The sequence below is a fragment of the Vanacampus margaritifer genome, chromosome 1, assembly GCF_051991255.1.
Source record: "Vanacampus margaritifer isolate UIUO_Vmar chromosome 1, RoL_Vmar_1.0, whole genome shotgun sequence".
In the NCBI taxonomy this organism is placed as follows: domain Eukaryota; kingdom Metazoa; phylum Chordata; class Actinopteri; order Syngnathiformes; family Syngnathidae; genus Vanacampus; species Vanacampus margaritifer.
Window position 1 is genome coordinate 37909790 of NC_135432.1, and position 26509 is coordinate 37936298.

The window sequence follows — 26509 nt, forward strand, 5'->3', positions numbered from 1 at the left end:
CGTATTGTGTTTTTTAAAATTGTATTTGCAATTACTTTTTATTTTTTGTTTCGTATTTTGTGTTTTTTAAAATTGTGTTTGCAATTACTTTTTATTTTCTGTTTCATATTTTGTGTTTTTTAAAATTGTGTTTGCAATTATTTTTTATTTCGTATTTTGTGTTTTTTAAAATTGTGTTTGCAATTACTTTTTATTTTTTGTTTCGTATTTTGTGTTTTTTAAAATTGTGTTTGCAATTACTTTTTATTTTTTGTTTCGTATTTTGTGTTTGTTTTTTGATTTGTGTTTGCCATACTTTTTATTTTTTGTTTTGTATTTTGTGTTTGTTTTTTGATTTGTGTTTGCAATTACTTTGTATTTTTGTTTCGTATTTTGTGTTTGTGTTTTTTTTATTTGTGTTTGCAATAACTTTCTTTTTTTTTAATGTTTGTGATAACTTTTTGTTGCGTTTCATATTTTGTGTTTGTGTTTTGTTGTTTACGATTACGTTTTGTTATTTTGTTTTGTATTGTGTTTTTTATTTGTTTGCGATTACATTTAGTTTTTTTGTGATTTTTAAAAAAAATTGCTGTAGGTCTCGTTTTTGTTTCTGTGTTTTTATTGGGTTTGTGTTTTTTGGTTTGCAGTTGTGTTCACTTTTTTTTGTTTTTGTGTTTTGCACTTCAGGCAGTACTAAGCTGAAAAAAATGTTTTTTAGGGGGGCAAAATATGAAATGAAAAAAAAAAAGGTTGAGAACCACTGCCCTACATGATCCTAATCTAGCTAGTTTAGGGCTTAGCTGCTAACTTAAGGATAGCGTTACATTTCATAACATTAGCCTAGCCGAAACACACAGTTTAAATATAATGTATTGGCGACAACAACCTCTTTGTACAGTACATTGCCAGTAGTTTAAAAGTTAACAAGGATTTATTTGGAAACAACTTTAAATCTTATCTGTTGAATAATGTTTTCATTCTATGTACAATATGTTCGGATAGCCTGCATGTCGTCACTCACTGGAAAGACGTTTCTTTCTGTCTCACTCACATTTACTAACATCTCGCAGGAGACGGAGCGACCTGTCAATCCTTGGCATAACCCACTCTACTCATTCTCTGATAGGCGCATCAGTTCTCATGCCTTCAATAAACCAACAAGACAGCAAGTGCAGGCCAGCCAGTTAGAGGCAGCGGAGGGTGGGTCATGGCCACTGATCTAAATATTACTGGATACCCAATAGAGCCAATCTAGTAATATATACGGATCAGTGGTCATGGCTGTATAGTGCACAAAAACTGGAGGATTCAGAAGTGTGTAGATGCAAAATTGAGAATTTAGAAGTGGGGAGGCGCAAAACTGACTGAAAAAGAAGTGGGTGTACGCTGGACTGCACTACTGCTGCTAGTCAAGGTGAAAGTGAAAGGTTTTTCTTTGATGACACCATCTCAGCATTCACACGTGCAGATTTTGAAATTCAATTTTAAACACGTCAGAACTTAAAATTAAGATCAAGTTTATTGAGTTTGATGATTTAAAAAAAATGTGAAGAATATAAAATAAAGTTCAAGTTAGAATTTCAGAGATCTTCTGCTCCTGAGGCTGTAACATGGTCAGACCTGGTCAACCTGCTGGCCCTCTACCGGGATGCTGAAGACCAGAGGGGAAGAAGAAGAGGAACGCCGGCGAGGATGTCTGTTTGGAGTTACCGAGGCGTCATGAGCAACGATAGCTTGTACAGAGTTGTCTGTCACCATTGTGATCAGCGTGCTACTGAGATGACGATCAGAGTTTCGACCTGCGCACATACACACACTTTCGTTTTGGCTCTGCCCGATGCCTAAAGTGGTCCTAAATTGTAAAGTGTTTTTTTGTTCGTTTTTTTAACTAACCAGTGATTGACAGGTGGGCATCTGTGCTTGGAGCCACCAATGTATGGCTCTCTCCTTCAAATCTTCCTTTCTTCTTCAGTGACTCTTTCCATCTTTCCTGGTACATGTAGTCATGTTTCACTTTCTGTGGTGTTTCATACACTTTTAAAAACTGAACTCTTCTCACCTTCACCTCAAGTTGAGGGTCTTGTATCTTCTTCCATTGCACAAAATTTTCTGTAGACAGAAAACCCTTCACTGTGGGTGTGTCGCTCACAAAAGAACTAACACGTGCTTAGAAACAAGCAAATCTAACACCACCGGAGTCATACACAGAATAACTTCATGTGTTTTTCTTTTAGCCATTTGAACAACCTCAACAAAGATGAGCTGTCAGAGAAAAATTAACAGGAAGTGAGGTCACATTCAAATGCAGACTCCAGCATCAATACACATGCAGTATTATTATAGTTGATATTAACGTTAACATTGGCTCTTTTGTTTTTATCTGTTACTAACACAGCTTATCTTGTTTTCACGCTTGTTTGCCAGTTAATGTTTATTTTCATCGAGATTAGTGATTCTCATTTTCACATGAAGTACCACCCAAAAACACAATTGGCTCTTGCAAGTACCACTAAAATGGCCATGTTAAAATACAGGAGCGTAGTAGGTCTAACATGCATAGGATTGCATTGAAGTTCATACAGTATGTGACCTACCACATAAACAATTTCAATCTACACTTGTAGCCCTTACTATCGCTAAAAAAACAATTCTTGTTAACTGGAAAAATAAACAAACTCTGAATATCGACCAATGGTCTAACCTCCTCATAAATCACATTTTAATGGAAAAAATATCGGCCTCAAATAAAAAACAAATATCAAAATTCATAGAAATACGGTCTACGTATATAGAATATTTTAACCTAATTCTGGTTATTTAATTCTGCCTGTTAGCGAGAGCCACCACATCGTGATAACTTACATTGATGTCTCTGCATTTGGCAGTTTGTAACTAATGGTTGTGTTTTTATAGTCAGGAACCCAGTTGCTGCCAACAGGATCGAGCAGATTCACCTCCAATGGGCACTAAGGGCTAATATTCGGATTCACTGCATGCCAGGGGACTAACTCTACAGGTGCTGTCCCCCCTGGCTGGGCGTGGGCGGGTCTGCCCCTCTGTTGGCTGCTGGGTGGCGGCTGCGTCTTGGTCGTTCCCTGGGTCTCGTGGGGGGTGCTGTGTTGCGGGGCTCTCCCTGGTGTCCGGGGCGGCGCCGCCCCGGCGCGGTCCGTCGCTCTGGGTCCGGCGACGCGGGTCGGGGCCTGTGGGCCGCCGGGGTGCCCCGTGGTTCCCTCTCCCCTCCCCCTTCCTCCCCCTTGCTTCCTCTCCCTCTTCACCTCTCCCCGCCCATCCTCCGCCTCCCTGTCCCTTCTCCCTCGTCGCCCTTCCTCCTCCTCTCCCCCTCTCTCTGCGGCCCTGCCGCTGCCTCCTGCCCTTCCTGTCGTCTCCTTCCCCCGTCCCCTCCCCCTCCCCTGTCCGCCCTCCTCCCCCTCCCCTAGGCCGGGGGTTCGGTCCGTGGCCCGGGTCTCGGCGCTCCGGGGGCCGGGGGAGTGGGCGGGATTGGTGTTGTGCCCGCCCCGCTCCGGTGGGCCTCCGGGCACTTCGGGCAGGCCCCGGTATCCGGGGGGCGAGCCCCGCCGGGGTCCCGGTGGGGTGGGTGGGGGTTTTGGTGGGCGGATGCGCCTCACCCCCCCCCCCCCCGCCCGTTTGGGGGGGGCCCAGCTGGTCGCTCCTCTTAACTCACTGCACTAGTTTTGCACAATACATTTTAGGGCACATAACACACCTTGGGGGGGAGTGGGGTGGGGTGGAGACACCGTCTCCGCCCTGCAGCTCCCCTCCAAATTTTAATGCACCACACAACTGGGGGGGGGGGGGGGGGGGCATCGGTTGGGGCAGGCCGCAGTATGGAGCAGTGCTGCGGTCGCCTGTCCGTGCGCATCCCCCCATTAATTTATTTTAATGCACCACATACGCTCATTGACATGCCTGAGGGGCGGGTGGATCGGAGCAGGGGGGGATATCGTTTCCCTCTGCTCCGGGTCACCTGCCCCCAATTTTAATGCACCACACACACACACTTATGTATATACACTGGGTGGGGTCACACTCACGGTTTAGGGGTAGAGTTCGCCAGTCGGCGAGCTGGCGAACTTAGTAACAGGGTTAGTTTTTCACTTAGATCGTTGGGGTGACGGCCGGGGCCTCTCCCCGCTGGGCCTGGGGTTCGGGGATGCCGCCCGTCCTCCGGTACCCCCATCTCCCCTTCTGCCCCTGGTGTTCCGTCCCTCCGCGTGGTGGGGTGGGCGCGGGTGCCCTCTCCGCTCCGCTGCCCGGCCCCCTCTTCGGCGCGGATGCCTGGGTGCGGTGTGTCCCCGGGGTCTGGGGTCGGGGGCTGGGGGGCTGTCGGTTGGTGGGGGTGGGGGCGGGGGCGGCTTGGTTGGTGGGGGGGTGGTGGTGGGGGTACTGGGGTGGGGGGTGCTGGGGTGGGGAGGGTGTCTGGGGATTTGGGGACCTGGGGGCGGTTGGGCTGGGTTGGGGTGGGTGGCGGGTTTGGGGGGCGGGGGGTCGCGGGGGTTGTGGGCCGGTGGGGTGCCTGGTGGGCCTGCAGTGCCCCGTCCTGCTGCGTTGGGTTGGGGGCGCGGGCCGCGTTGGGGTGGGGGGGCGCTCCTGCTCCGGGGTTTGCTCTCCGGCCGGTGGCCCCTGCGGGGCCCGGGAGTCGTCCTTTGACGCGGCCGCGGTGTTGCGCTTGCTCTGTCCTGGCGGGGGTCGACGGCTCCCCTCTTTGGTGGAGATTTTCATGCATGCTAGATCCACCACACCAGCATCTATCGAGACTCAGACACAATTTGTTTCTCCCTCAGGTCATTGATTCGGTGGAGGCTGGTGTCTGTGGATCTCACTCTGCTTCGTCTGTCCTTTCTACCTTTCCTCAGTTTCTCCTTTGGGCCCTTGAGGTTTCCCTGATTTGTTGGAGTTTAGATGTCTATGGGGTTGGTGAAGGTTTGTGGCCCGGTGGGTGGTGTCTGGTCGGTGCTGGGCTTCGCTTTTCTTTCTTTTCTTTGGTCCCCCTTCGGGTCTCCTGGCGGCCCCACGACTCTGGCTGGATTTTGAAGTGTTCGGTTTAGGTGAACGGTATGGGAATTCTTTTTTTTTTTTTCTTTCTTTCTCACGCACGCACGCACGCACGCACACACACACGCACGCACGCACGCACAAACACACATACAAAAAAATAAAAAATAAATTTAAAAAAAGGGAGAACAATGATGATGACATTTCAAATGATCAATACTGAGATCTCCCAGAAAAAAAAAAAAAAGAAGTTCATACAGTATAAATAATGTTGTAAAACAATATTTAGTGAACAATGAAAATTGTGAAAAACAGTCACTATTCGATGTCCATATGTTTTAGGCTGAATCTTGAAGTACATGTCTTCATTCTTGTGTTTTACATCACTTTAAAATCAACTACCGGCCTAGCTACTAAAACAATACAAAATCATGTAGGTAAGTGTGTAACTGGCGGCGCCGACTCCGGAGATCGAAACCTTCAGACAGTATTTGAAGGATCGTTCACTGTGTTTATGCCCCACCCTACTCTGTCGACGATTGGCTCATCAGTCCTCAACGATTGGCTCATCAGTCCTCATTTGTAAAACTAGCCAATCTAATCTGCGAAGGCATCGTTTACCAGCCAATCAGAGGCAGAGGAGCTGAACGGTGCGCATCAGGCTGACCTGCTCGCTGCAGTGCCTCTTGCAGGCGATATTGTGTATCTTGGAGCTGCTGTAAGACCAAAAGACACTGCTGGCTGGGATCCGTGTAGCGCGCACACACCCAGAGCAGAACAAACACTGCGACGACCATCATGCACCACCTCAACACGTCGGCATAAACACTGACCACGTCCTGCACATGTAAATTACGAAGTTGTTACACACACACGCACACGTCAGATCAAACACTCACCATGTGTTTGTGTTTGGGGTGATCAGAAGTTATCACATATTGGTAGATCTTTCTCTCCAAATAGAAGTTCATACACACTAGAACCATCAACGGCAACCTGCAACCAGATGCATGTTACCAATAGAACTGTCGAAACACTCCTGCTGCTGAAGGGGGAGGACCTACCTGGCCCTGGAGGAGCGCTGTGTTGCAGTGAGAAGGAAGGAGGCACAGAGGGCGGCAGCACTGTACAAACAAGAAGTGACACTATGTGCCTCCATCATCAGGAAGTTCTGCATGAATGAAACTCTGTTGAAGAGTTCTGAGAGCGCCCCCTGCTGTTCCTGAGAGACACTGCTCAGTTCAGAGAACATTGACCGAAGACCTGTAGGTGTCATGTGACAATGAGCTGCGATACATACTAGCGCTTGAAAGTAGCCACTAGAAGTCAGAAGACTGATTACAAAAAGCGGTACCTTGAAGTTCAACATCTCCTATTGAAAATTCTGTTTACAATTTACTCGAGTTGAAAATTAGGGGTGGGAATCTTTGACTGTCTCACGATTCGATTCAAATTTTTGGGTTTGTGATTCTATTCAGTCGATTTTCAGAACAGTTTTTGATTAAAAAATGATTTGATTGACAATGATTTTTGCTTCAATTTATAGATGTGGAAAGAATCATCATGATCTACTCCAGTCTGGTTTGCAAGACAGAATGACAAATGGAAACATTAATTAAAATGGCTTCTTTAAACCCCTCCGTGAGTCATCCACGTTGAGAGGAACCAGTTGAGGTGGCTCGGGCATCTGGTTCGGATGCCTCCTGGACGCCTCCCTGGGGAGGTGTTCCGGGCATGTCCTACCGGCAGGAGGCCCCGGGGACGACCTAGGACACGCTGGAGAGACTATGTCTCTCGGCTGTCCTGGGAACGCCTTGGGGTCCCGTCGGATGAGCTGGCTGAAGTGGCTGGGGAGAGGGAAGTCTGGGCTTCCCTGCTAAAGCTGCTGCCCCCGCGACCCGACCCCGGATAAGCGGAAGAAGACGGACGGACGGACGGAGATCGCTAGTTTGAAAACAGCCCTTACCTTCTGTTACCTGCTGTTTTTACCAAGTTAATCAAATCGCCGACTTTGCCGGAATTCACAGTGCACGACCTATATCATTATGTAGTCAATGCCGTCTCTTCTCCTTACAAATTGATTCAAAAGCTTGTCGCTGGCTGAGTCTCTGGGACAAGATGCTATGCTCACAGCGGGGGACAATATACCTCGTAATGCAAAGGTAAAACTTGTTTATCATGCTAACTGACTTATTTTTACATAGTCCGTTCTATATTGAAACACTGTGATGATGTTATGTTACTATGTTTACTAGCATGGAACAAATGTCTATCGTAGTGGCAAGCTATGCAGTCATTTAATGAATATGACTCCGGTTCCAGAGCAAAAAACTCCAAGCACAAAGATGAAATCCCCTATTATTAAACAGTCAAATGCACTAAATAGTTTTGAAGAAGGTGCATTTTAAAACTAAGCTGTGTGTTCGTGCAGTTGGAGTGGATGCTAACTATCTGGCTCGTTAATGTGATTTGAAACACGCAATTCGACACCTCTGTTACAATATTTAAGAGTGTACGTTTACTAGTAAAATGTATGAACATTTATCTACTAATTACAACATTTATCTACTAACCTCGCAAAAAATGATCGCTGCGAATACTTTGTGGGCTGCAAGTCCTTTTTGTTGATTGCTGCTATCAATCGACGTCTTTTGTCTTCATTAGTAGGTATGCGATAAAAAGTAATATTTGGTTTACGTCTTTGTCTGTCTGTACAACCGGCCGCAAAGCAAGATATGACCATTTTATAAGATAATCGATTAGATAAAGGATTTTACGCTGTACAAGATTCAATGGTTACAATACAGGCAAGGGGCTCTTTTGCCGTCCAGCGTCCCGTAGGGGGCGTTCCCATGAGGGTTGTGACGTCACGTGCAAAAGGTCAAAAGTCACATGACACCTGTGGCTGCTGACCTCAAGACCGAAGAAATTTAGTAGAGTGAAAGTTGCAGGAGAAATACAGTAAATAACAAGGTGAAGTACAGATAAGTTAAAATTCTTCTTATATACAATTACAGCAAATTTGTACTCTGTTAAAAGACTGTTTGGTTGTGTGTGTTGATGAGACAAGGACACTGTAGGGGGACAAATGCTTTTAATAAGAAAAATAACTAATAACCCGGTAAAAACTAGTGCGTCTACAGTGACAGTGTATTGAGTTGAAAGCAGAGTATTATTATTCAGCAGCTATGAGGTCACCACACATCACTACTAAGTCTAGGAACAACATGGCTGCTGGCTGACATGGTGGCTTCCGGCAAGACGCGCAAGGTTATAGGCACTAGACTCTGGAACATGCAATATGGCGGCTGCTTACTGTGGTCCCATTCGGTCTGACAAAGGCCAGTTTAGGATCTTGTGGCACCCAAAAGCCACAAACGCAGAGGTGAGGTTGGGTCAACGTCAAGCAACCCACAACCTAGTGAGAAGATTCGCCAGCTAGGTGCACTTTTTCCAATGTCGTCACTTCCAAGCTGTCACAAGATTAGAATGCCAAGATGGAAATGTACAAATACTGCATGGGCGTATCCGTTCTAATTGGGAGGTTGAGAACATGTTTGAATGTTTGGCAATTATGATGCAATATCTTTCACTTGTGATCATACAGAAAGCAATTGGGGAAAATCGGAGATCTCTCATTGATGACACGACTCACCAACATTTACTCGTTGGGTGGGAAGCTTCATCACGTCGAACGTCAAGTGTCATGTCAGTCCATTACATACATGCATTGCAATGGTAGGGCCTATGCACTATCCACACATTACCCCATTATCAGACATCTCTTAGGCTACGCTTACACTGCGGGGCGTGATGCCCAATTCAGATTTTTTGTTAAATCCGATCTTTTTATGGACTATTCACATTACACAAACAAATGTGACTTAAATGTGAATGCAACGCGCCTGTGATTAGAGCACACGTCGAGTGATGTGCACCCAAAACAAACAACGGCACGTTGCAGTCTACGGAAATGCCCCCGACTCAAAGCAACGTTTTCCCACCAGCACTATCAGTGCCATATGCAAATTTAGCTGTGCCAACGCGCGCTACTGATTGGTGGGCTGGTGGAATCCTTTCGCGAACGTGTTGGATTTGTGTCTTGCCTGCATGAATTATGCAAAGTAAGATGTGCGAACGCCCACACCCGATTGGTGGACTGTTTTCACGCTCGCTCATGTTTGGCTGCTGTCCTTGGCTTCCTCGAGCGCCAGTGTTTACAATCAGAGCAGAAATCCGTCAAACTCGTTTTTTTTTGTTTGTTTTTTAAATCTCATAACGCCAGAGTAGTGAGGTTGGAAGAGGTAAAAATATTTTGGGGAAATGAGGGGCGACTCCTTGATCTCTTCATTTCACTGAAGATGTCGCGCCATTGACGTGTGCGATGAACCATCTGCAGGGTTGAATTGAAGTCGCCAAAAATGTCAACTTTATGCTTCATGTTTCAAGTGTGATTAAATTAAAGACAAAAAGTTAACACTGTTACTCAAAACAGCTTTGTATATTCAGACACGCCAGTAGTCTCCCTTTCAAGCAAAGCACTCTGTCGCCCGCGCAAAGCGCATATTAGGCATTTGATGACGTATGAATCGGATGCGTGCGGATGAGCGTTCACAGTGCAGACGCATTGCATACATATCCGATTTATATCCACATACGAAAGAGGCCCAGGTCTGGTGTGAAAAAATCTGAATTGTACCGTTCACGCTGCATGAAAAAAATCAAGATACTTGTGAACAAATCGGAATTCAGATGCAGTGTGAACGCAGCCTTAGATTTTCTCAACCATTCCAATTCAAAAGTAGACAAACACAAACAAAACTTCTTACAGATTTGTCAAAACGGAAGAAAGACATAGGCGACCAAGTAGCGACTGTACTGTTTCTGTTTCAAATGAAATTACAACAATTAGCCAATTACAACACATCCAATATATCCTGATGGGATTTAAGGACTAGAATGTGAGTGAAAACAGACAGGAAAAAGCTGCTAGCGCTGTCACTATTATCACCGCAAGACGCTAGGAAGACAAAACTACAGAAAAATCTGTGGCCACTCTTACCGTCTGAACAGTTTGTAAGTCCTGCTAAGTTCTGGCAAGTCGCCCACACCCAAAAAAAACTACAAGCAAAATTTGGGATTTGTATTTTAAGGAATTAGTAGATCTCCCGCTTGAAATATTCAAACAGGTTCAGAATGGTGAAGTTGTAGAATTTTCTTATGGTGGTGGACGTAGTTTGGTGCTGCTGCCACCTTACAACAGGAGGTGTCTTATTTTGGCAAAACAGTAAAATGGAATAAGATTACAGTGACCAGACGACGCATTTTGACTGGGAAAATTATTTTTTGAGCTTTGGGTCCGGTGTCCCAGTGGAGTTCGCCAACCTCATTGTTGTGTCCCGATATTACGCAGGTCCCGTCTCGGCGTCCCTTTTTTTTTCATGTGAATGTCAATCACAGTTGCCATAGCGATTCACAAGATAAATCCATTAAAATAGAATTTAACTGTTAAATTCCTTCTTACTTACTTCCAAATTCACGTTTTCAATCTCATTCACATCTGCATATAGTTTGAATTTGGGCAGCCTTAGAGCGCCCTCCTGTGGTTGCTTTGTTCATTGTTTTGCTGAGTAAAAAAAAAAAAAAGACAACTCCAATGTGGCAGCACGCAACGCCGATTTGTTTATATGCTATGCTGACTGTTGGATCCTAGTTTGTTGTTGCTTTGGACAAGAATTGTCCGTAAGTACAAGTGATGCCAAGATAACACCGTCTATTCATTTTAGTTAATTAAAATAGTTATACAGTGACTGTTGAATATACAATGTAACTAGCTACTAGCATGAGAGTGTGTCGTAACTAGCTACTAGCATGAGAGTGTGTCGTGTATAGACCGTTCTAGCTGACGTCACTGCTTAGCTACTGCTCCGCCTCCTGGAAGACAAGCCCCCCCTTAAGAAATAAATGGAGAGAGCTTGAATTTCGGCGAGCGTTTTCGTTAAAAGGTGGGAAATATGTCAAGTGTAAAAAAAAAAAAAACATCCCGCATAGGACACTACATTACTGTGACTCATTGGAACTAGCCATTAGGAGCCACTAGCTACAAAAAATTTATTGGTTGGAGGGCAAGGTGGAAGTGGAAGCCAAGGGATGTTGTTTTTGGCTGAAACAGTACGCCAATCACTACTTTCATGGTGTAAATTGTCATTGATTAAATCGTTTGTGTCCGGATTTACTCGTCTTGCTGTATATCGAAGACTTCAAGCTATCTTAGCTTGCTAGCTGCTAACAAACATACCACCGATTTACAACACATTCCTCAGCAGCGATCAAGCCTGAGTCAAAGTGTTGTGATAATCTTGTTTAAATAGTATTTTTTTTGTTCAAAATAAATAAAGATAAAATGGCATTTTCCTCACGTCTGCCTGGAATTTACAATCAGAGGTTAATGTTATGACCCACTGTATATGAAAAAGAGAAAAACTACCTGATATAAAATGATCAGAGCATATCCTCGTACTCTTTGTGGGTGCAAAGCAGTCACGTCGTCGGTTTGATAGCCACCGTGCTGTCGTTCACTCAACTCCAGTCTTCCACATGGTTTAAAATCAGGGCCTGCAGCCAAAAGAATGATCTCATCACTCTTTGAGCGATTAGAGCATCCATAGGCCGCACACAAGTTCACCATAGCATTGGTCGCTGATTTATCAACTGTTTGATCTACTTTCTTGGTCACGCTGATTGTTTTCTCATTCCATCGCGTTGGTAGCTTGTTCTCCAGCATGGGGCGGCACCCAAACGTGACGTCATACTAGAACAGTATATAGTTAGCTAATACCGTGACGTCATACTAGAACAGTATATAGTTAGCTAATACCGTGACGTCATACTAGAACAGTATATAGTTAGCTAATACCACAACTGCCCGAAAGGAAACAAAGTCTGGTTATTTGGAACGTCGTTAACTCGCAGTCCAGCAAAAAAAAATTCGGAGCGAGGAAAGCATCGAAAATCGCCACTCGTCAGACAACACAAGCCGAGCTTATTAACAGTATATTTCCAATGTTACAATACGTGACCAGCATGAGGTAAACGGCACAGCCAACTTCCAATAGCTGTCAGGACAAATAAAAAATAATAATATTGGGTAATGGGGAGTGCATTGATTATTTAGCACTGTTGAACAGTACTGTCAACCAAGATAGCATTTGGCTATCTGACGAAGATTGACTAAAAATTATATTTGATGAAATTTATTGTATATTTCATTTTCAGTGAAATTTTAGCGTCCCGATTTTTTATGTTCAAAATCTGGTCACCCTGAATAAGATGTAGACCTACCTCTCCTCCCAAATCTTCCATCAGCTGTTCCACAACATTCAAGACAAAGAGGAGTGATCAGAACCAAAGTGGAGAAGAAGCTACACTCTTAAGTCGAGTCACTTTGAAAAAACGTTTGCTTCCTCTGGAAACACAACTAAGATGGAAGAACGACTTGTGCAAACTGAATATGGGAGTCAGTTTGAAAGTCACTCTGGAAGATTCCAGTACTTGTCAGTATTCAAGTGCTTGAAATCAAGCATTTGGACTAATTGTAGAACTGTTGGCTATGAGTATGGGACACTGGGAGAGGCAGGAAATGAAGTTGGGAGTTTTTGAAGAAGCCATTCACTGAAATAGGGAATGTCAGTCAGCAGCACAGTCACGTGCTAGGGAGCCTCAGTCAATTACATTTAACTTTAAAGCTGTAGAGACGAAACAAACTTTCAAAATACAAAATAAAATAAACAGGTTATATTCCGGAAGCGACATTTTGGCGGAGACAATGTGTACTTAGCCGTTTGTTTTCAGTTCCAAACTGCCCCCCTCCCTCCCACCCAAATGAGTGGGACACAACAGCTGCCTTTTGATTATGTACACACACACGCACACACAAACGCACACACTTTAAATCTATATTTTCCTTTTTTTTCCTAAAAAAAATGACACCATCCATCCTTCTCCTCAGTCATCGTCAGTGCTAGCTTAGCGCTCATTTCATTGCCCAAAAGTGAAAGGGTCATTCCGCGGAACTACAGTGCACAAAGATGGAGGAAGAGCCCTCACTGGTACCACCTCAGTCCACAACAACAGTGCAAACCACTTACTATCGCGCCCACCGATCAGCTGACCCTTTCGCTGACTGCAGTCCGAGACTCCACGGTTTCCTCTCGGCTGGGACAGGGAACAGCAGATGGGGGTACTATGTCTCTGAGCTCCCTGCCCTCGCCCGCTGCCTCCGAATCCACCCGGAGCCGAGCCCTGCCTTCTGCCCCAGACACGAGGCCGACACCGTCTTCCGTCCCTGTTCTTCCGGGAGGATCGGAGCGCATTGAGCTGGGAGGCCTCGCAGTGCTGTTTGAACCCCCAGTTGTCTCTCTGCTTTCTGAGATCAGTCCTGTTTCCGTTCTGGGACCCACCTCCACGCTGCGAGTAGGGTGGGTGGTGCTCAGGTCTTGAGGCTGCTCGCTCTGCTGAGCAGAGACTAGGTTGGGTCTAATGGCCACGTGGAGAGACAGTTGTGGCGTGTGGGGCCTTGGCAGCTGTGGTTGAATCTGCTGAAAATGGAGTGGCGCTTGAGCCTGTGGGGGCCTGAACTGTGAAAGAGAGTGTCTGCTTTGTGGTCTGCTTTGAATGTGAAGTTGTTGTTGCAAAGGCGGGCTTATCTGTGTCTGAGTGGACAATAATTGGGTTTGGACAGGTGGCCTGGACTGGTGTTGTAAATGGGTTTGGGCCGTGGTTCTGGGCTGAATTTGCAACTCAGCTGCATGGTGGGTCCTGGTCTGAGTTTGGAATTGAGGACGTGGGTGAGTCTCTAAGAGGGGTCTGGATTGAGTTTGAGGTTGGAGTGTTACTGGGGACTGGGCTTGTGGATGAGGATTCCTTGTCTGAGGGGGCTGGACCTGCGAGAGTGACGGAGGTGGAGCATCGTGAACTGCAAGATGACTTTTGTGTTGGACTGAGGGTGGTGTTTTTTGGGGGCGTGGCTGAAGAGGGGGATGACTGATGGGGGAGGACTGAGTAATTGGAAGTTGAGAAGGGGCTTGGCTCTGACCTGGATACGAAGTCTGGACTGCTAACAGGGGGCAGGGTTGAGGTGAGGAGTGTGACAGGGGAGGTGGTTTGGGGACTGTGGATTGGGAATCATGTAGCTCAGTTTTGGGTCGAGACTGGCTGGAGGGTCCATATGCTGGATGAGGATGGTCCAAAGGAGAGCTCTGTTGGTGGCGATGATGATGGCGATGATGGTGATGGTGGTGATGATGATGTTTGTGTGGTGAGCGCTCCTTCCTTTTGTGGCTTTTGGAAGGGCTTGTGCTACTACTACTGCTGCTACTCCTTCCTCCTTTTCCTCCCTTTTCCTCAACGTCTTCACTCACTTCCTCCTCTCGACTTTCTGTTGTTCCACTCTTCTCCTTGTGTTTCCTCCCTTTGTGCATTTTATGTCCATGTGAGTGACTTTCTTGGGAAGCAGAAGGCTGCCTCTGGGATTGGGACTGGCTCTCCTCTAAAGAGGCAAGGTGAACCTGGGAAGTTTGTGTTGGTTCCTTCGGACCGGCCTCTCCCTCGGGAGGTTCCATTCTTCCAGGAGGTTCTGTGGTGCTAGGTCCCGGAGTCTGAACTTTCTCCCTCTCCTCAATTGTCTCTCTCGTTTTGCGTTTTTTGATCGGCAGGGCTGTTTCCTGGACAACAGGTTTGATGGAAGACTCCTTGGTGGCTCTGCGCTTGGCCTCAGCGGCCATGATGGCGGCAGCGGCGTAGCCCCCTGCTGCTGACATACCGGAGGTTGTTGCTGACAAGGAAGATGCCGTGGCAGATGTCGCTGCAGCTGAAGCCAAGGCTGGTTTCCTGCCACGCTTTTTGGGTGTGGTCTGCAGGGGGGCAGGAAGATGCTGTTCTGATTTCCTCTTCCTGCCCGGACGAGACGGCAGGGTGGGAGATGACACCTGAAAGGGAGTCACCACGCCCACAAGTAACACTATTTCTTTGAAATAACACATTCTAACACTAACATGCTATTAATATCCTCGACGATATGCAGCGTTCCTGAGAACACCACACCGTCGCACCTTTGACGTGGTGGATGTGGTCTCACTGATGGACTCCACCTTGCTGTATGGCATCTTGACCAACAGTTTTCCAGGAGATTTCTCAACGACGCGCTTCATGGCCACACCCTCCGTAGCCTGACGCATCTTCCCACTGCCTAAATGTAGAACATACACACAAGCCACCACCAACTTTGTGTTTGATCCATACATACACAGTACATTCTGTAAAGTAAATTTGACTCTATTTGGAGTAGGACCAAATAAACTCAGTTTTAGAGTAGGCACATTTTTACACTGGGAAGTAGGGCTGCTCGCTTATGGAAAAAATAATAATCACAATTATTTTGGTAATAATTGAAATCAAGATTATTCAAAACGATTATTTTTTTGTTCAAAACAAGAAAATGTTTAAACATTTGAAAATATTAAGACATCCATCCATCTATTTTCTTAACAAATAAAATTATTAGAAAGACTATAATTATGTAAATTATTTTTGGACCAAACAGAATTTATAAAAATATATATTATTTTTCCATTCATCTATCCATTACTCTTCTGCCGCTTATCCGAGGTCGGGTCGCGGGGGCAGAAGCTTTAGCAGGGAAGCCCAGACTTCCCTCTCTCGCTCTTCCAGCGGTGTTCCCAGGCCAGCCGAGAGACATAGTCTCTCCAGCGTGTCCTGGGACATGCCGGAAACACCTCTACAGGGAGGCATCCAGGAGGCATCCGAACCAGATGCTGCACCGATCCGCCTGTCGATCTCCCGCTCCATCCTGCCCTCACTCGTGAACAAGACCCCAAGATACTTGAACTTCTCCACTTGGGGCAGGATCTCATCCCCGACCCGGAGAGGGCACGCCACCCTTTTCGAACTGAGAACCATGGTCTCGGATTTGGAGGTGCTGTTCTTCATCCCAACCGCTTGACACTCGGCTGTGAACTGCTCCAGTGAGAGTTGGAGATCACAGCTTGAACAGCACCACATCATCTGCAAAAAGCAGAGATGCAATGCTGAGGCCACCAAACTGCCCCCCCCCCCAATGCCACTGTTGCGCCTAGAAATTCTGTCCATAAAAGTTATGACCAGAATCGGTGATAAAGGGCAGCCCTGGTGGAGTCCAATTCTCACTGGAAACAAATCCGACTTACTGCCGGCAATGCGGACCAAACTCTTGACACCGGTCGTACAGGGACCGAACAGCCCGTATCAAGGGGCTCGGTACCCAGTATTCTCAAAGCACCCCCCACAGGGCTCCCCGAGGGACATAGTCAAATGCCTTCTCAAAATCTACAAGACACATGTAGACTGGTTGGGCGAACTCCCAGGCACCCTCAAAGACCCTGCCGAGGGTGTAGAGCTGGTCCACTGTTCCACGGCCGGGACAAAAACCACACTGTTCCTTCTGAATCCGAGATTCGACTTCCCGACGGACCCTCCTCTCCAGCACCCCTGAATAGACCTTACCAGGGAGGCTGAGGAGTGTGATCCGTCTATAGTTGGAACACACACTACAGTCCCCCTGCTTAAAAAGGGTGACCACCACCCCGGTCTGCCAATCCAGAGGCGTGTCAACCACGACAGCCCCACAACATCCAGAGCCTTTAGGATCTCATCCACCCCCGGGGTCCTGCCACCGAGGAGCTTTCCAACCACCTCAGTGACTTCAACCCCAGCGATAGGAGAGCCCACCTCAGAGTCTCCAGACTCTGCTTCCTAAAAGGAAGACGTGTCGGTGCAATTGAGGAGGACTTCGAAGTACTCTGCCCACCGATTCACAACGTCCCGAGTCAAGGTCAGTAGCACCCCATCTCCAAGATACACAGTGTTAATGGTGCACTGCTTTCCTCTTCTGAGACACCGGAGGGTGGACCAGAATTTCCTCACAGCCGTCTGGAAGTCGTTTTCCATGGCCTCACCTAACTCCTCCCATGTCCGAGTTTTTGCCTCAGTGACTGTCGAAACCGCGTTCCACTTGGCCAGCCAGTACCTGTCAGTTCCCTCCGGAATCCCACAGGCCAAAAAGGCCCGATAGACTCCTTCTTCAGCTTGACGGCATCCCTTCGGGGTTCGAAGATTGCGGCCACAAAAGGCACCGACCCCCTTATGGCCACAGCTTTGATCGGCCGCCTCAACAATGGAGGCGCGAAACATGGCCCACTCTGACTCAATGTCACCCACCACCCCCGGGACAAGGGCATTGAGACTCTTTCTGACAGGGGATTGCGCCAGACGTTCCCAGCAAACCCTCACAATACGTTTGGGTCTGCCAGGTCTGACTGGCATCTTTCCCCCACCATCGGTGCCAACACACCACCAGGTGGTGATCAGTTGACAGCTCCGCCCCTCTTTTCACCCGAGTGTCCAAAACATGCGGCCGCAAATCCGATGACACGACTACGAAGTCGATCATTGAACAGCGACCTTGGGTGTCCTGGTGTCAAGTGCACATATGGACACCCCTATGTTTGAACATGGTGTTCGCTATGGACAATCCGTGACAAGCATAGAAGTCCAATACCAAAACACCACTCGGGTTCTGATCGGGGGGGATCAGAACCCGAGTGGTGTTTTGGTATTGGACTTCTATGCTTGTCTAATCGGTGGGATCAGAACCCAAGTGGTGTTTTGGTATTAGACTTCTATGCTTGTCACGAATTGTCCATAACGAACACCATTCGTTCCTCCCAATCACGCCCCTCCAGGTCTCACTGTCATTGCCCACGTGAGCGTTGAATTTCCCCGGCGGAACGAGGGAGTCCCCAGTAGGAGCGCTTTCCAGTACACCCTCCAAGGACTCCAAAAAGGGTGGGTACTTTGAACTACTGTTTGATGCGTATGCACAAACAACAGTCAGGACCCGTCCCCCCACCCGAAGGCGGAGGGAGGCTAGCCTCTCGTCTACGGGGGTGAACCCCAACGTACAGGCACCAAGCCGGGGGGCAATCAGTATGCACACACCTGCTCTGCGCCTCTCACCGTGGGCAACTCCAGAGTGGAAGAGAGTCCAGCCCCCTCTCAAGAGGATTAGTACCAGAGCCCATGCCTTGTCTGGAGGAGAGTCCGACTATATCTAGTCGGAATTTCTCTGCCTCACACACCAGCTCGGGCTCCTTCCCATCCAGAGAGGTGACATTTGATGTCCCAAGAGCTAGCTTCTGTAGCCGGGATCAGACCGCCAAAGTTCCCGCCTTTGGACTGCCACCCAGCTCGCTACGCACCCAACTACTTTGATCCCTCCTACAGGTGGTGAGCCCATAGGAAGGGGGACCCATGCTGCCTTTTTGGGCTATGCCCGGCCGGGCCCCATGGGTGAAGGGCCGGTCACCAGATGCTCGCCTTCGCGCCCCACCTCCAGTATATTATTTATGTTAGCAAACATTTGAAGTTGGGGTGCAGCGTGTGCAGTATGGCTTGTGGCGTGCAAGCTCGTTTTGACATGGGTGTGTAATGAAAGAACTCATGTAGGTGTGTTTCAAAACAACTCAAAATTAATATTATAAGGCTTCAGCTATCGAATAATTTAGTATTCGGATATCCTACTGAAAATTCTAGCGAATAATAGTATTCGGATAGAAATAAAAATATACCTGTATATACTTTCTTGGTTAAAGAACAAATATAAATACAGAAGACAAAAAACACATTTGTATGTAATAATTAACAACCAAATGGTTTTCATTTTTAGAAAATCCCTTTTTTTTTGTTTTACCTAAACTCTGCTTGTCAGCAAACTATTTCCCTCTGAAACAGTGACATTTTGAACAAATCCCTCCCCAGAGATTTTGGTCAATGGAACTAAAGTGACGTCAGACCCACAATAGTGATTTTGTCGGCTAAATAAATAGCACATTTGAGTAAGCCTGGTTTAATAATAAGTGATCAGTAAGAACGGCAAATTAGTCAGGCTGTCAGCATCAAAGTATGCACAGTCCATTAATCCATTTTCTGAACCGCTAATCTTCACGAAGATCGCAGGCGCGCTGGAGCTTACCTCAGCTGTCTACGGGCTGTAGTATTTACGCCTTTGAAAAGTAATCAGACGGCTGGAGTACTTTACCGCTGCTAGCTAGCGTGGCTAGCTTTCTGCTTGATGTTGGTAACCCGCTGTTAGCTAGCAGTCATAGCTAAACGCTGGCAACAGGCATCGTACAATACAATGTCAGCATAATTATGTCAGCACTCTTAACTGGAGCGTAACGTGACTTGAGGACTGTGTGTTACTGACGTCTGTCGCAACAGTTTGGGGCACTTATATTGCTGCAATTTTGTAATCGTGGAGGGTAATAATCGAAATCGTAATTGAATTTCCATTAATTGCACAGCCCTACTGGGAAGAGAGTAAAATAAAGAATTGGGGAAAAAAGTCACTCAAGGGTTGAAAAACGAACTCCCAACCTTCAACTTGGGAGAATGCCACACTGTCATCTGAGCTATGCCCCTCCTACTGTTTACTTATCTCCAAGATCAAAATCCGAGATCAAAAACAAAATGTTTGGTCTCGTGCAGTTAGAAAAATTCCAACCGATAAGAGCAATATACTAACACACAGCAGGAGCTGCGTGTCTCAGTAAGTAAATCAGCTATTTCTCAACCTGAAGGTTGTAAGTTTGTTCCTCAATCCTTGAGTGACTTTTATTTTATTTTTTCTTTCAGTTCTTTATTTTACTCCCTTCCAATGTAAATATTACTCTAAAACTGAGTCTATTTGGTCCCACAGAGTCAAATTTACTCTACAGAATTTAGTGTGTACATTGAACTTTGTACACCACCACCATTGTATACCTTTGGGCCTTCCACGGCCTCTACCAGATGGTTTGACCAATTTTGGTGTCTTGGGAGGTTTCTTCTCACGGCGTGAGGGGCTTCCACGTCCAGTCACGGTGAAGTCAAAATCGTTGGGGTCAGTCGTGGTGTCACCGACCTTCTGGAAGTAAGCGATGAGCTCCACCTTGGACCGGAAGGCCTTTCCCTCCGAGCTTTGCCGCAAAACAAAAGCTCATGGCTCATGCGCACAATAACAGGATGGACGCAACGTGTTTACAGTGGACCGTACTTGATCAGGTAGACGTCAAACTTTCCTGCGGAGCGTCCGGACTTCCTCTGTTTGAGTTTGCGGGTCCAGCCTACAGGCAGCGAGGGGTCGTTGTACAGCGGTCCTCGATCTCGGATAATGGAGCGCCGCTGCCTGGGGGATCCTGCAGACTCGCTGCCAGGCGGCGCTTGCGAGGGCCCCGCCTCTGGCTCTGAAGACTACCAGAGAGGCACCGACATACTTCACAACCCTGTTTCATAATCAAATTTGTGTTGGCTTCGCCTTCACTCACCGAGGTTTGTGACTCCACCCCTGACGGGGGTAAAGGCTCCTGAGAGACGGCCACCTGTCCAACATGGCGCCGTTCCTTGCGAGCCTTCTTAGTCGTACCGTGTGACCGTTCTCTCTCCTCCTGCCCCTCTGGTGCCGCCTCTCTGTTAAAAACAGATGACATCATTAATGACATCACTGATGACGTTACACATAGATGAATTAGTGAATTCTACTTGAATATGTGATGCGACTTAAATCAGTGACAAAAACTGCTTAATGATTTTCTCTACACTAATCACTATTTGCTCTTTTAGTTTCCTTCTCTGAAGACAAGGTTTTCAAGTGCATCTTCAAGATAGCAAAAACATGATAAATACACAGTGGTCAAGTGATCTCATTCTAACCACTTTTTGTTTTTGTCATGACACCTATTCCAAAAGGAGCAGCCTAAAAAAGGCCGTTTAAGAGTGGGTGAGAAAAAATATATACAGAGGGAGTGACATCACATTCAAAGCTGCGTCTGCATACTCGTCCTACCCCATTTTGAAAGCTGGCTACACTCGTTTTTACTTTTAACAACTTTTACTTGACACATTAATTTTATGCTTTAAGTGTGTCATGAATGTAAAGTTACAGTATATTGCTTAATTATTAACAGTGGTTAACATATTTTTACACTTTCCCTCCAATCTCACATGATATCCGCCAGCAACAAATTTTCTATTCTAGTCTCTCAATCCAGGGTTGTCAGCTGTCACTCCAAGCTATGGCAGCCAACGTTATTATAGTTAACGGAAACTAACAAAATAACAAAACAAAACAAAAAGAATTATATATAAAAGAAAATTCACAAATCAAAATAAAAACAAAAATGCTTTAAAAAAAAAAAAAAAACTAACTGAAACTACATCTCACATTTGTTAAACTAAGCCAAACTAGAATTGCAGCAAAAAAAAAGTTTTTAACAAGCCACCCAAATGTTAATTGACAATCTTTTAGCTTCTGCTGATGCATCAATCAGTGGTCGGACATTAAGTGACGCAATGACATCACATGCAGCTACTGATTGCCATACAACTTCACACAAGAGCTGCGCACTCTCATGCTTCTTTAGGGAGGGCAGAGGCTACATGTAACAGGAAGTCATTTTTAACATGCATACCTGCTAGGAATTTGATTTTTTTTTTCTCTCCCCCTTCTTGTATTGAGCCTCAGCTTTTTTTCTTTCTTTTTTTACTACTGTAGAAGTGAAATGAAAAACAATGTACTTGTCTCTGTTGGTCTCCCTGTGCTTACATTGTTCAATGTGGGCGGGTGAAAATCCATCTGCATGGATTCATGTACACTGGAACATCTGAAGTCACTGGTCAAAGAATTTAGATTATAGTAGAGCAGCATTGAAGGGTACTTCATTTAACTTAATATTTATTGTAGAGTTATCAACAACAACAAATAACTAATGGACAACTATTTGAATAATCGAGTATTCATTGTGTAATGAAATGTTAATGTAGCGTAGGGCTGCTCGATTATGAAGAAAATATTAATCACGATTAATTTGGTAATAATTGCAATCACGATTAAGACAATAATTGTTTTTTGGTACAAAACAAGAAAATGTTTAAACATGTAAAAAATATTAAGACAAATACATTTCTTTGAAACACTATAATATGCAAGTTCCTTTTGGACCAAACAAGATTTATTAAATTAGTCATTTTAAAATAAAAAAGGTGCAAATATATACATTTAAACAACTCAAAATTTGTAATAATAATCTTTTATTTTTGTTTATGATTAAGCCGATTTTGTAATTGTGGAGTGTAATATTTAAAATTGAATTTTGATTAATTACACAGCCCTCGTTTTGTGTCCATAATGTTTAACTTGAACTTAAATTGTAACTAATAAACTTAAACAATTGTCCAAATCCTTTTCCAGCCTCTCAACAGTAATTATTCAGATTTCTGTAGTCCTTCATGAAAGCAGATTGATTATCTTACTTGTTTAATTAAAGTATGCCATTCTGAAACATTTGCTTTTACTTTGAAAAACAATGAGCAAACCAGTAATTGAATCAGTTAAAAAAAACAAAAACAAAAAAACATAGGGAGTACAAGTCCCTCTTGTGTGGTATTGCTTGATTGTTATTTACTTTTTTTAATGTCAAATAAACAACAATAATTGGTTAATCAACAATAATCGGGGAAGAAATGTATTTGTAATATATTTGAATGCAAAATTAAATGTCAAATGTCATTTGATTAATCGATTGAATAATCTATCCTAAAAATATTCGATAGTGACAGCCAAACCACAACTATGACATACTGGAGGCGGCAGGCCCTAAGTATTTTCTCACAACTTAAAAGTTTCAACAATAAGTGCTTTAAACGCAATGTAATGTAAAAAAAAAAAAAAAAAAACATGCGCAGCTTCCAGACAATTCAAAACAAGTTTTGTCTTTAAAATGCTTTAAAAGCGTCTTTAGCAGTTTAACAAAAAAATGTGTTTAATTCTTTGGTAAATAAATCAAAGTATCACACAGATACAGACCACATGCACATAGTGTTGGCCATCTTCTAATATCTTCTTCAAAGCAAAAGCAAACAATTTAACATTAAGTGCTTTTAAAATAGAACTGAAAGGTCAGATATAACTCCAACATTAGCTCCAAAACGTTCATTCATTCATTCATTTACCTATCCATCAATACACGTTGAACACTGTGTTAGCTTATATAGCAGCTCTCTGTAAGCGAGGGACAAAAAAGTTTACGTCCAGAGAGAGGGAGTCATCGACGGCATGTGTTTTTGGCCAATAGCTTCTTTTGTTGTGGCTTGTTCCATTGAGAGATGTTTCATGGGATTTAAGTTACTTATTTGCTTTGACCTGGCGGTCGGGAGGGACGAAATAGAACCGCCTTTGTGTCCTTCATGTCAATGGCCACTAATTTACAAACCTTCAATAATCATAACGACTGTACTAATGCAAACATCCACCCAGTCCCTTACAACACTCTTATTAAAAAATATATACTAATTAAACATGGTCCATCTGCAACAAAAATAACACAAACATACTGCCTTTGTCCTGCCAACGCTGAGCTATACTCATGTAATTTCCTGTATATAATCTTGTCTTCTCACCTTCTTCTTTTGGAATAAGTGTTGCAAAAAGGCAAAACACTCCAATCTGTTGACGCTGGCTTGCTAAACTGAGCTCTAGCGCTGACATCATCATGTAGTAGCAGTTTGAAATCTGATTTTGTTTGTGTAACTTCAAGCGAGTTTTGTGGTTGAATTCTCAATTGCATTATATCACAGGGGTTCAACTATACTGTTGTGTTTTTCACTCTGACTGGCCCTATCACCTCTGACTGGCCCTATCACCTCTGGCTGGTGGTCCCAGTCCTCTGGTTTGAGGTGAGGATGCCGACGATGAAGCAGCAACCACAAGAAGTGAGCTGGTTAGGAAAGTAGGCCACACAGAGAGGTCAATTCATTGACTTTTAGCAGCTTGACGTGTTCACCCTAAACTGTGATCATGTTTCTGCGGAGTTTAAGTGAGGACAGCATGAGGAGCATGTGATGCCTGGCTCAGCAACACCTAGGCGAAGGATGCTGACTGGAGGGGTTAGGGGCATGTAACTGGAAGTATACAGCTTCGTGAATAATAATACACACTCACTAACTACCATAAAAACACTCAGTGTTGACCAAATGACTAGCTAGTAGCGTGATAGACACCTGCGTGCTAATACTACTGACAGCCCGAGGCTGGAAGGCGGCAGGCGGGCATCGCCGTCCCGCGGGCCGAGCTCCAGGCGTGCTGCAACGTCTGCTCCAACCGGGGGTAGGGTGACGCGGGAAGCGGTCTGAGCAAACGGACGAGCTCAAACGACAGCTAAAGTAGAGACGGAGCTGGAAGTTGGTGACGTATTCCAGTTAAGCTCGCTCCGTCGAAAAAGGCCGGCGTAAAATGAACGCACTTCGAAGTGAAATAAAAAAGACGACAAAAAGATGGCGTAGGTGGCCAAGACAGCAACGCTTTGCCAGATGATAAAATATATTATTTTTTAAAAAGAGCTTACGTACATTCTCTCTTCCTCGCTCTCCACGGCAGCCATTTTTATTTAAATAAATAATTTTATATAAAAAATTAAAAAAAAAAAAAAGCCTCCAAAGATCTCTGTTGCACCCCGCCCCCTCTAACTCCTTTTTCAACCACCGTCACTCAGTCAACATCGCGAGATGTGCACGTGAACGCTGAAATATCGAGTGGCGAAGGCCTGCTGAAATCTCGCGAGATGTTGAGTCAGTCAACCTGTGATAGTGAGAGCTACTTTCACTATATGGAATAACGGCGTCATTGAAAAAACAAACCAAAAAACGATATAATAATGATAATTGCATTCTAAAAACAAAAAAAAAACAGCTGTCTTCGGGCAGTAGGTGGGGTACACCCTGAACTGGTTGCCAGCCAATCGCAGGGCACACAGCGACGAACAACCAATTATTATTATTATTCTTATTATTCTTATTATTATTATTATTATTATTATTATTATTAATTTATTATTATTATTATTATTATTATTATTATTATTATTATTATTATCAGTTACACAGTGACAAGTACTGGAGCATGTCAACAGCATTAACATTATTCACAAATAATGTAATTATATTTTCAACTAAATTATTACATGACATTCAATTTATAAAAGGCATTTGCACCTATTTTAATTTATTCTTGCCCTACACATTTTCAAGGCTCTTAAAGTGATTAAAATTAGCACAGAAACATTACAGCAAAACATAAACTGTAGGTACAACAGTAACAGTAGTGCGCCCCACCTTGGTCTTATCATTTTCACTGGAGAGGAGCTCCTACGCATCATCAGACTTTTAACGGGGCTCAATGGGCCTTCAGATGCTGTTTTTTGCTTAGCAACCTGATTTTTCTTCCCTATTGGAGCGAGCCCCAGAAGTAACTGGATTGTTTGAATGAAAAAATACCAATAGGAAATGTGTCTTGTATCGCGTTCTGAGGCTTCCCTTACAATATGTTGTACTGTATCACTTTTTTACTCCACGAAAACATGGGATATCACTATCAGACTGTCAGTCACGGGAGATTGCTACAAAAAAAGGACAAGGGCGAGACTAATGATGAAAATTTTGAATGTACTGAAAGGCGAGACTTACTCCCATTCACTTGAATGTAATCGCGTGGTGCATGTACATTTTTATCACAAGCTTTGTTATTTCATTCCCAGGTATCTACATTATAAAATTATAATATGGTTGAGTATTGTTGGAAAACACAATGTAGCCTACGTGTACTGTATATTATCGCTAACAGCCAGAGGTGGCGAATCCAGGTCCAGAAAGTAAAAACCCTGCCACAGTTTGGCTTTAGCCCCTGGTGCTAGCTAGCTCCGTAGCAGGTAAACGAGCACCATGGGAGCTAGCTAGGAAGCTAGTTAACTAGCACCTGAGGCTAAAGCTAAATTGTGGCAGGATTTTTACTTTCTGGACCTGGATTTGCCATCTCTGTTAACGACCACCGAGTCAATCATTGAACTGCAGCAAAGGACTCATACATATAAATTACCATTCAAGGGTGGCACAAAATTGCTAAACAGCAAAGAAACATTTAAGTGTGAGAACTTATTTTGTGCATAATTTCACAAAAATCAAGTCACTCAAAATTTTAATATAATTCAGGTACTATATTTGCCCTGCAAGTTATTCCAAATGTTGTTCCACAAAAACAAAAAATAGGCCTACTCACATTCTAGTATAGGGCAGTAAGTGCAAGTGCAGCCATGTCTACCATCTAGAGGTCAATGGTGATATCACAACTTAAAACTATACAATGAAACCCTGATATTCGCGGGGGACAGAGTCGAATCAGCCACGTTGCCAGAATTTTTTCTCTCCCAGGGTAAGGGAAGACTTGAAAAATAGATTTTCACAAAAGTATGTTAGCAAAGGTAGCGAATGTTAATTTTGCGTCAGGACTCAGGATTCGTCAGGGTTCATTTAAGGCAAGGCAAGTTTATTTCTATAGCACATTTCATACACAATGCAACTCGATGCGCTTTACACA

At 44.7% G+C, this 26509-nt stretch overlaps 2 protein-coding genes across 4 annotated transcripts; both read right to left on the reverse strand.

Moving 5' to 3' along the window:
* Nucleotides 1–1373: 1373 nt before the first annotated feature.
* LOC144037344 (uncharacterized) lies at nt 1374–6244 on the reverse strand. Its single transcript, XM_077548763.1, has 7 exons — nt 6057–6244; nt 5892–5988; nt 5660–5831; nt 2842–3646; nt 2039–2088; nt 1873–1969; nt 1374–1778 (listed from the first exon to the last, which is right to left on the reverse strand). Exons 1-4 carry the CDS (start codon nt 6242–6244, stop codon nt 2946–2948), a joined length of 1158 nt encoding a protein of 385 aa, XP_077404889.1. The 3' UTR covers nt 1374–1778; nt 1873–1969; nt 2039–2088; nt 2842–2945.
* mecp2 (methyl CpG binding protein 2) lies at nt 4576–24623 on the reverse strand. 3 transcript variants are annotated; one of them, XR_013289551.1, is made up of 9 exons: nt 24490–24623; nt 20412–20553; nt 20141–20337; nt 19870–20063; nt 15102–15238; nt 13140–14978; nt 11480–11607; nt 6057–6255; nt 4576–5988 (listed from the first exon to the last, which is right to left on the reverse strand). XR_013289551.1 is itself a non-coding variant. In XM_077553637.1 (7 exons), exons 1-6 carry the CDS (start codon nt 24519–24521, stop codon nt 13155–13157), a joined length of 2526 nt encoding a protein of 841 aa, XP_077409763.1. In that variant the 5' UTR covers nt 24522–24623; the 3' UTR covers nt 8070–11607; nt 13140–13154. The 3 variants fall into 3 exon arrangements, 2 of the variants coding, with proteins under 2 accessions (XP_077409763.1, XP_077409751.1); XM_077553637.1 differs by lacking the exons at nt 4576–5988; nt 6057–6255 and having other exon boundaries at nt 8070–11607; XM_077553625.1 differs by lacking the exons at nt 4576–5988; nt 6057–6255 and having other exon boundaries at nt 8070–14978.
* Nucleotides 24624–26509: the final 1886 nt, after the last annotated feature.

What these genes read in the sequence shown, in the direction of transcription:
- mecp2 (XM_077553637.1), bottom strand. Translation starts at nt 24,521, where the DNA reads ATGGCTGCCGTGGAGAGCGAGGAAGAGAGAAT. An exon ending in AGGCCGTGGAAGGCCCAAAG is followed by an intron (nt 15,239 to 19,869) that starts GTATACAATGGT and finishes TTCTACATTTAG; the next exon opens with GCAGTGGGAAGATGCGTCAG. An exon ending in CCACATCCACCACGTCAAAG is followed by an intron (nt 14,979 to 15,101) that starts GTGCGACGGTGT and finishes ACTCCCTTTCAG; the next exon opens with GTGTCATCTCCCACCCTGCC.
- LOC144037344 (XM_077548763.1), bottom strand. Translation starts at nt 6,244, where the DNA reads ATGTTCTCTGAACTGAGCAGTGTCTCTCAGGAACAGCAGGGGGCGCTC. An exon ending in CAGCGCTCCTCCAGGGCCAG is followed by an intron (nt 5,989 to 6,056) that starts GTAGGTCCTCCC and finishes ATCTGGTTGCAG; the next exon opens with GTTGCCGTTGATGGTTCTAG. An exon ending in AGAGGCACTGCAGCGAGCAG is followed by an intron (nt 3,647 to 5,659) that starts GTCAGCCTGATG and finishes AGTTAAGAGGAG; the next exon opens with CGACCAGCTGGGCCCCCCCC.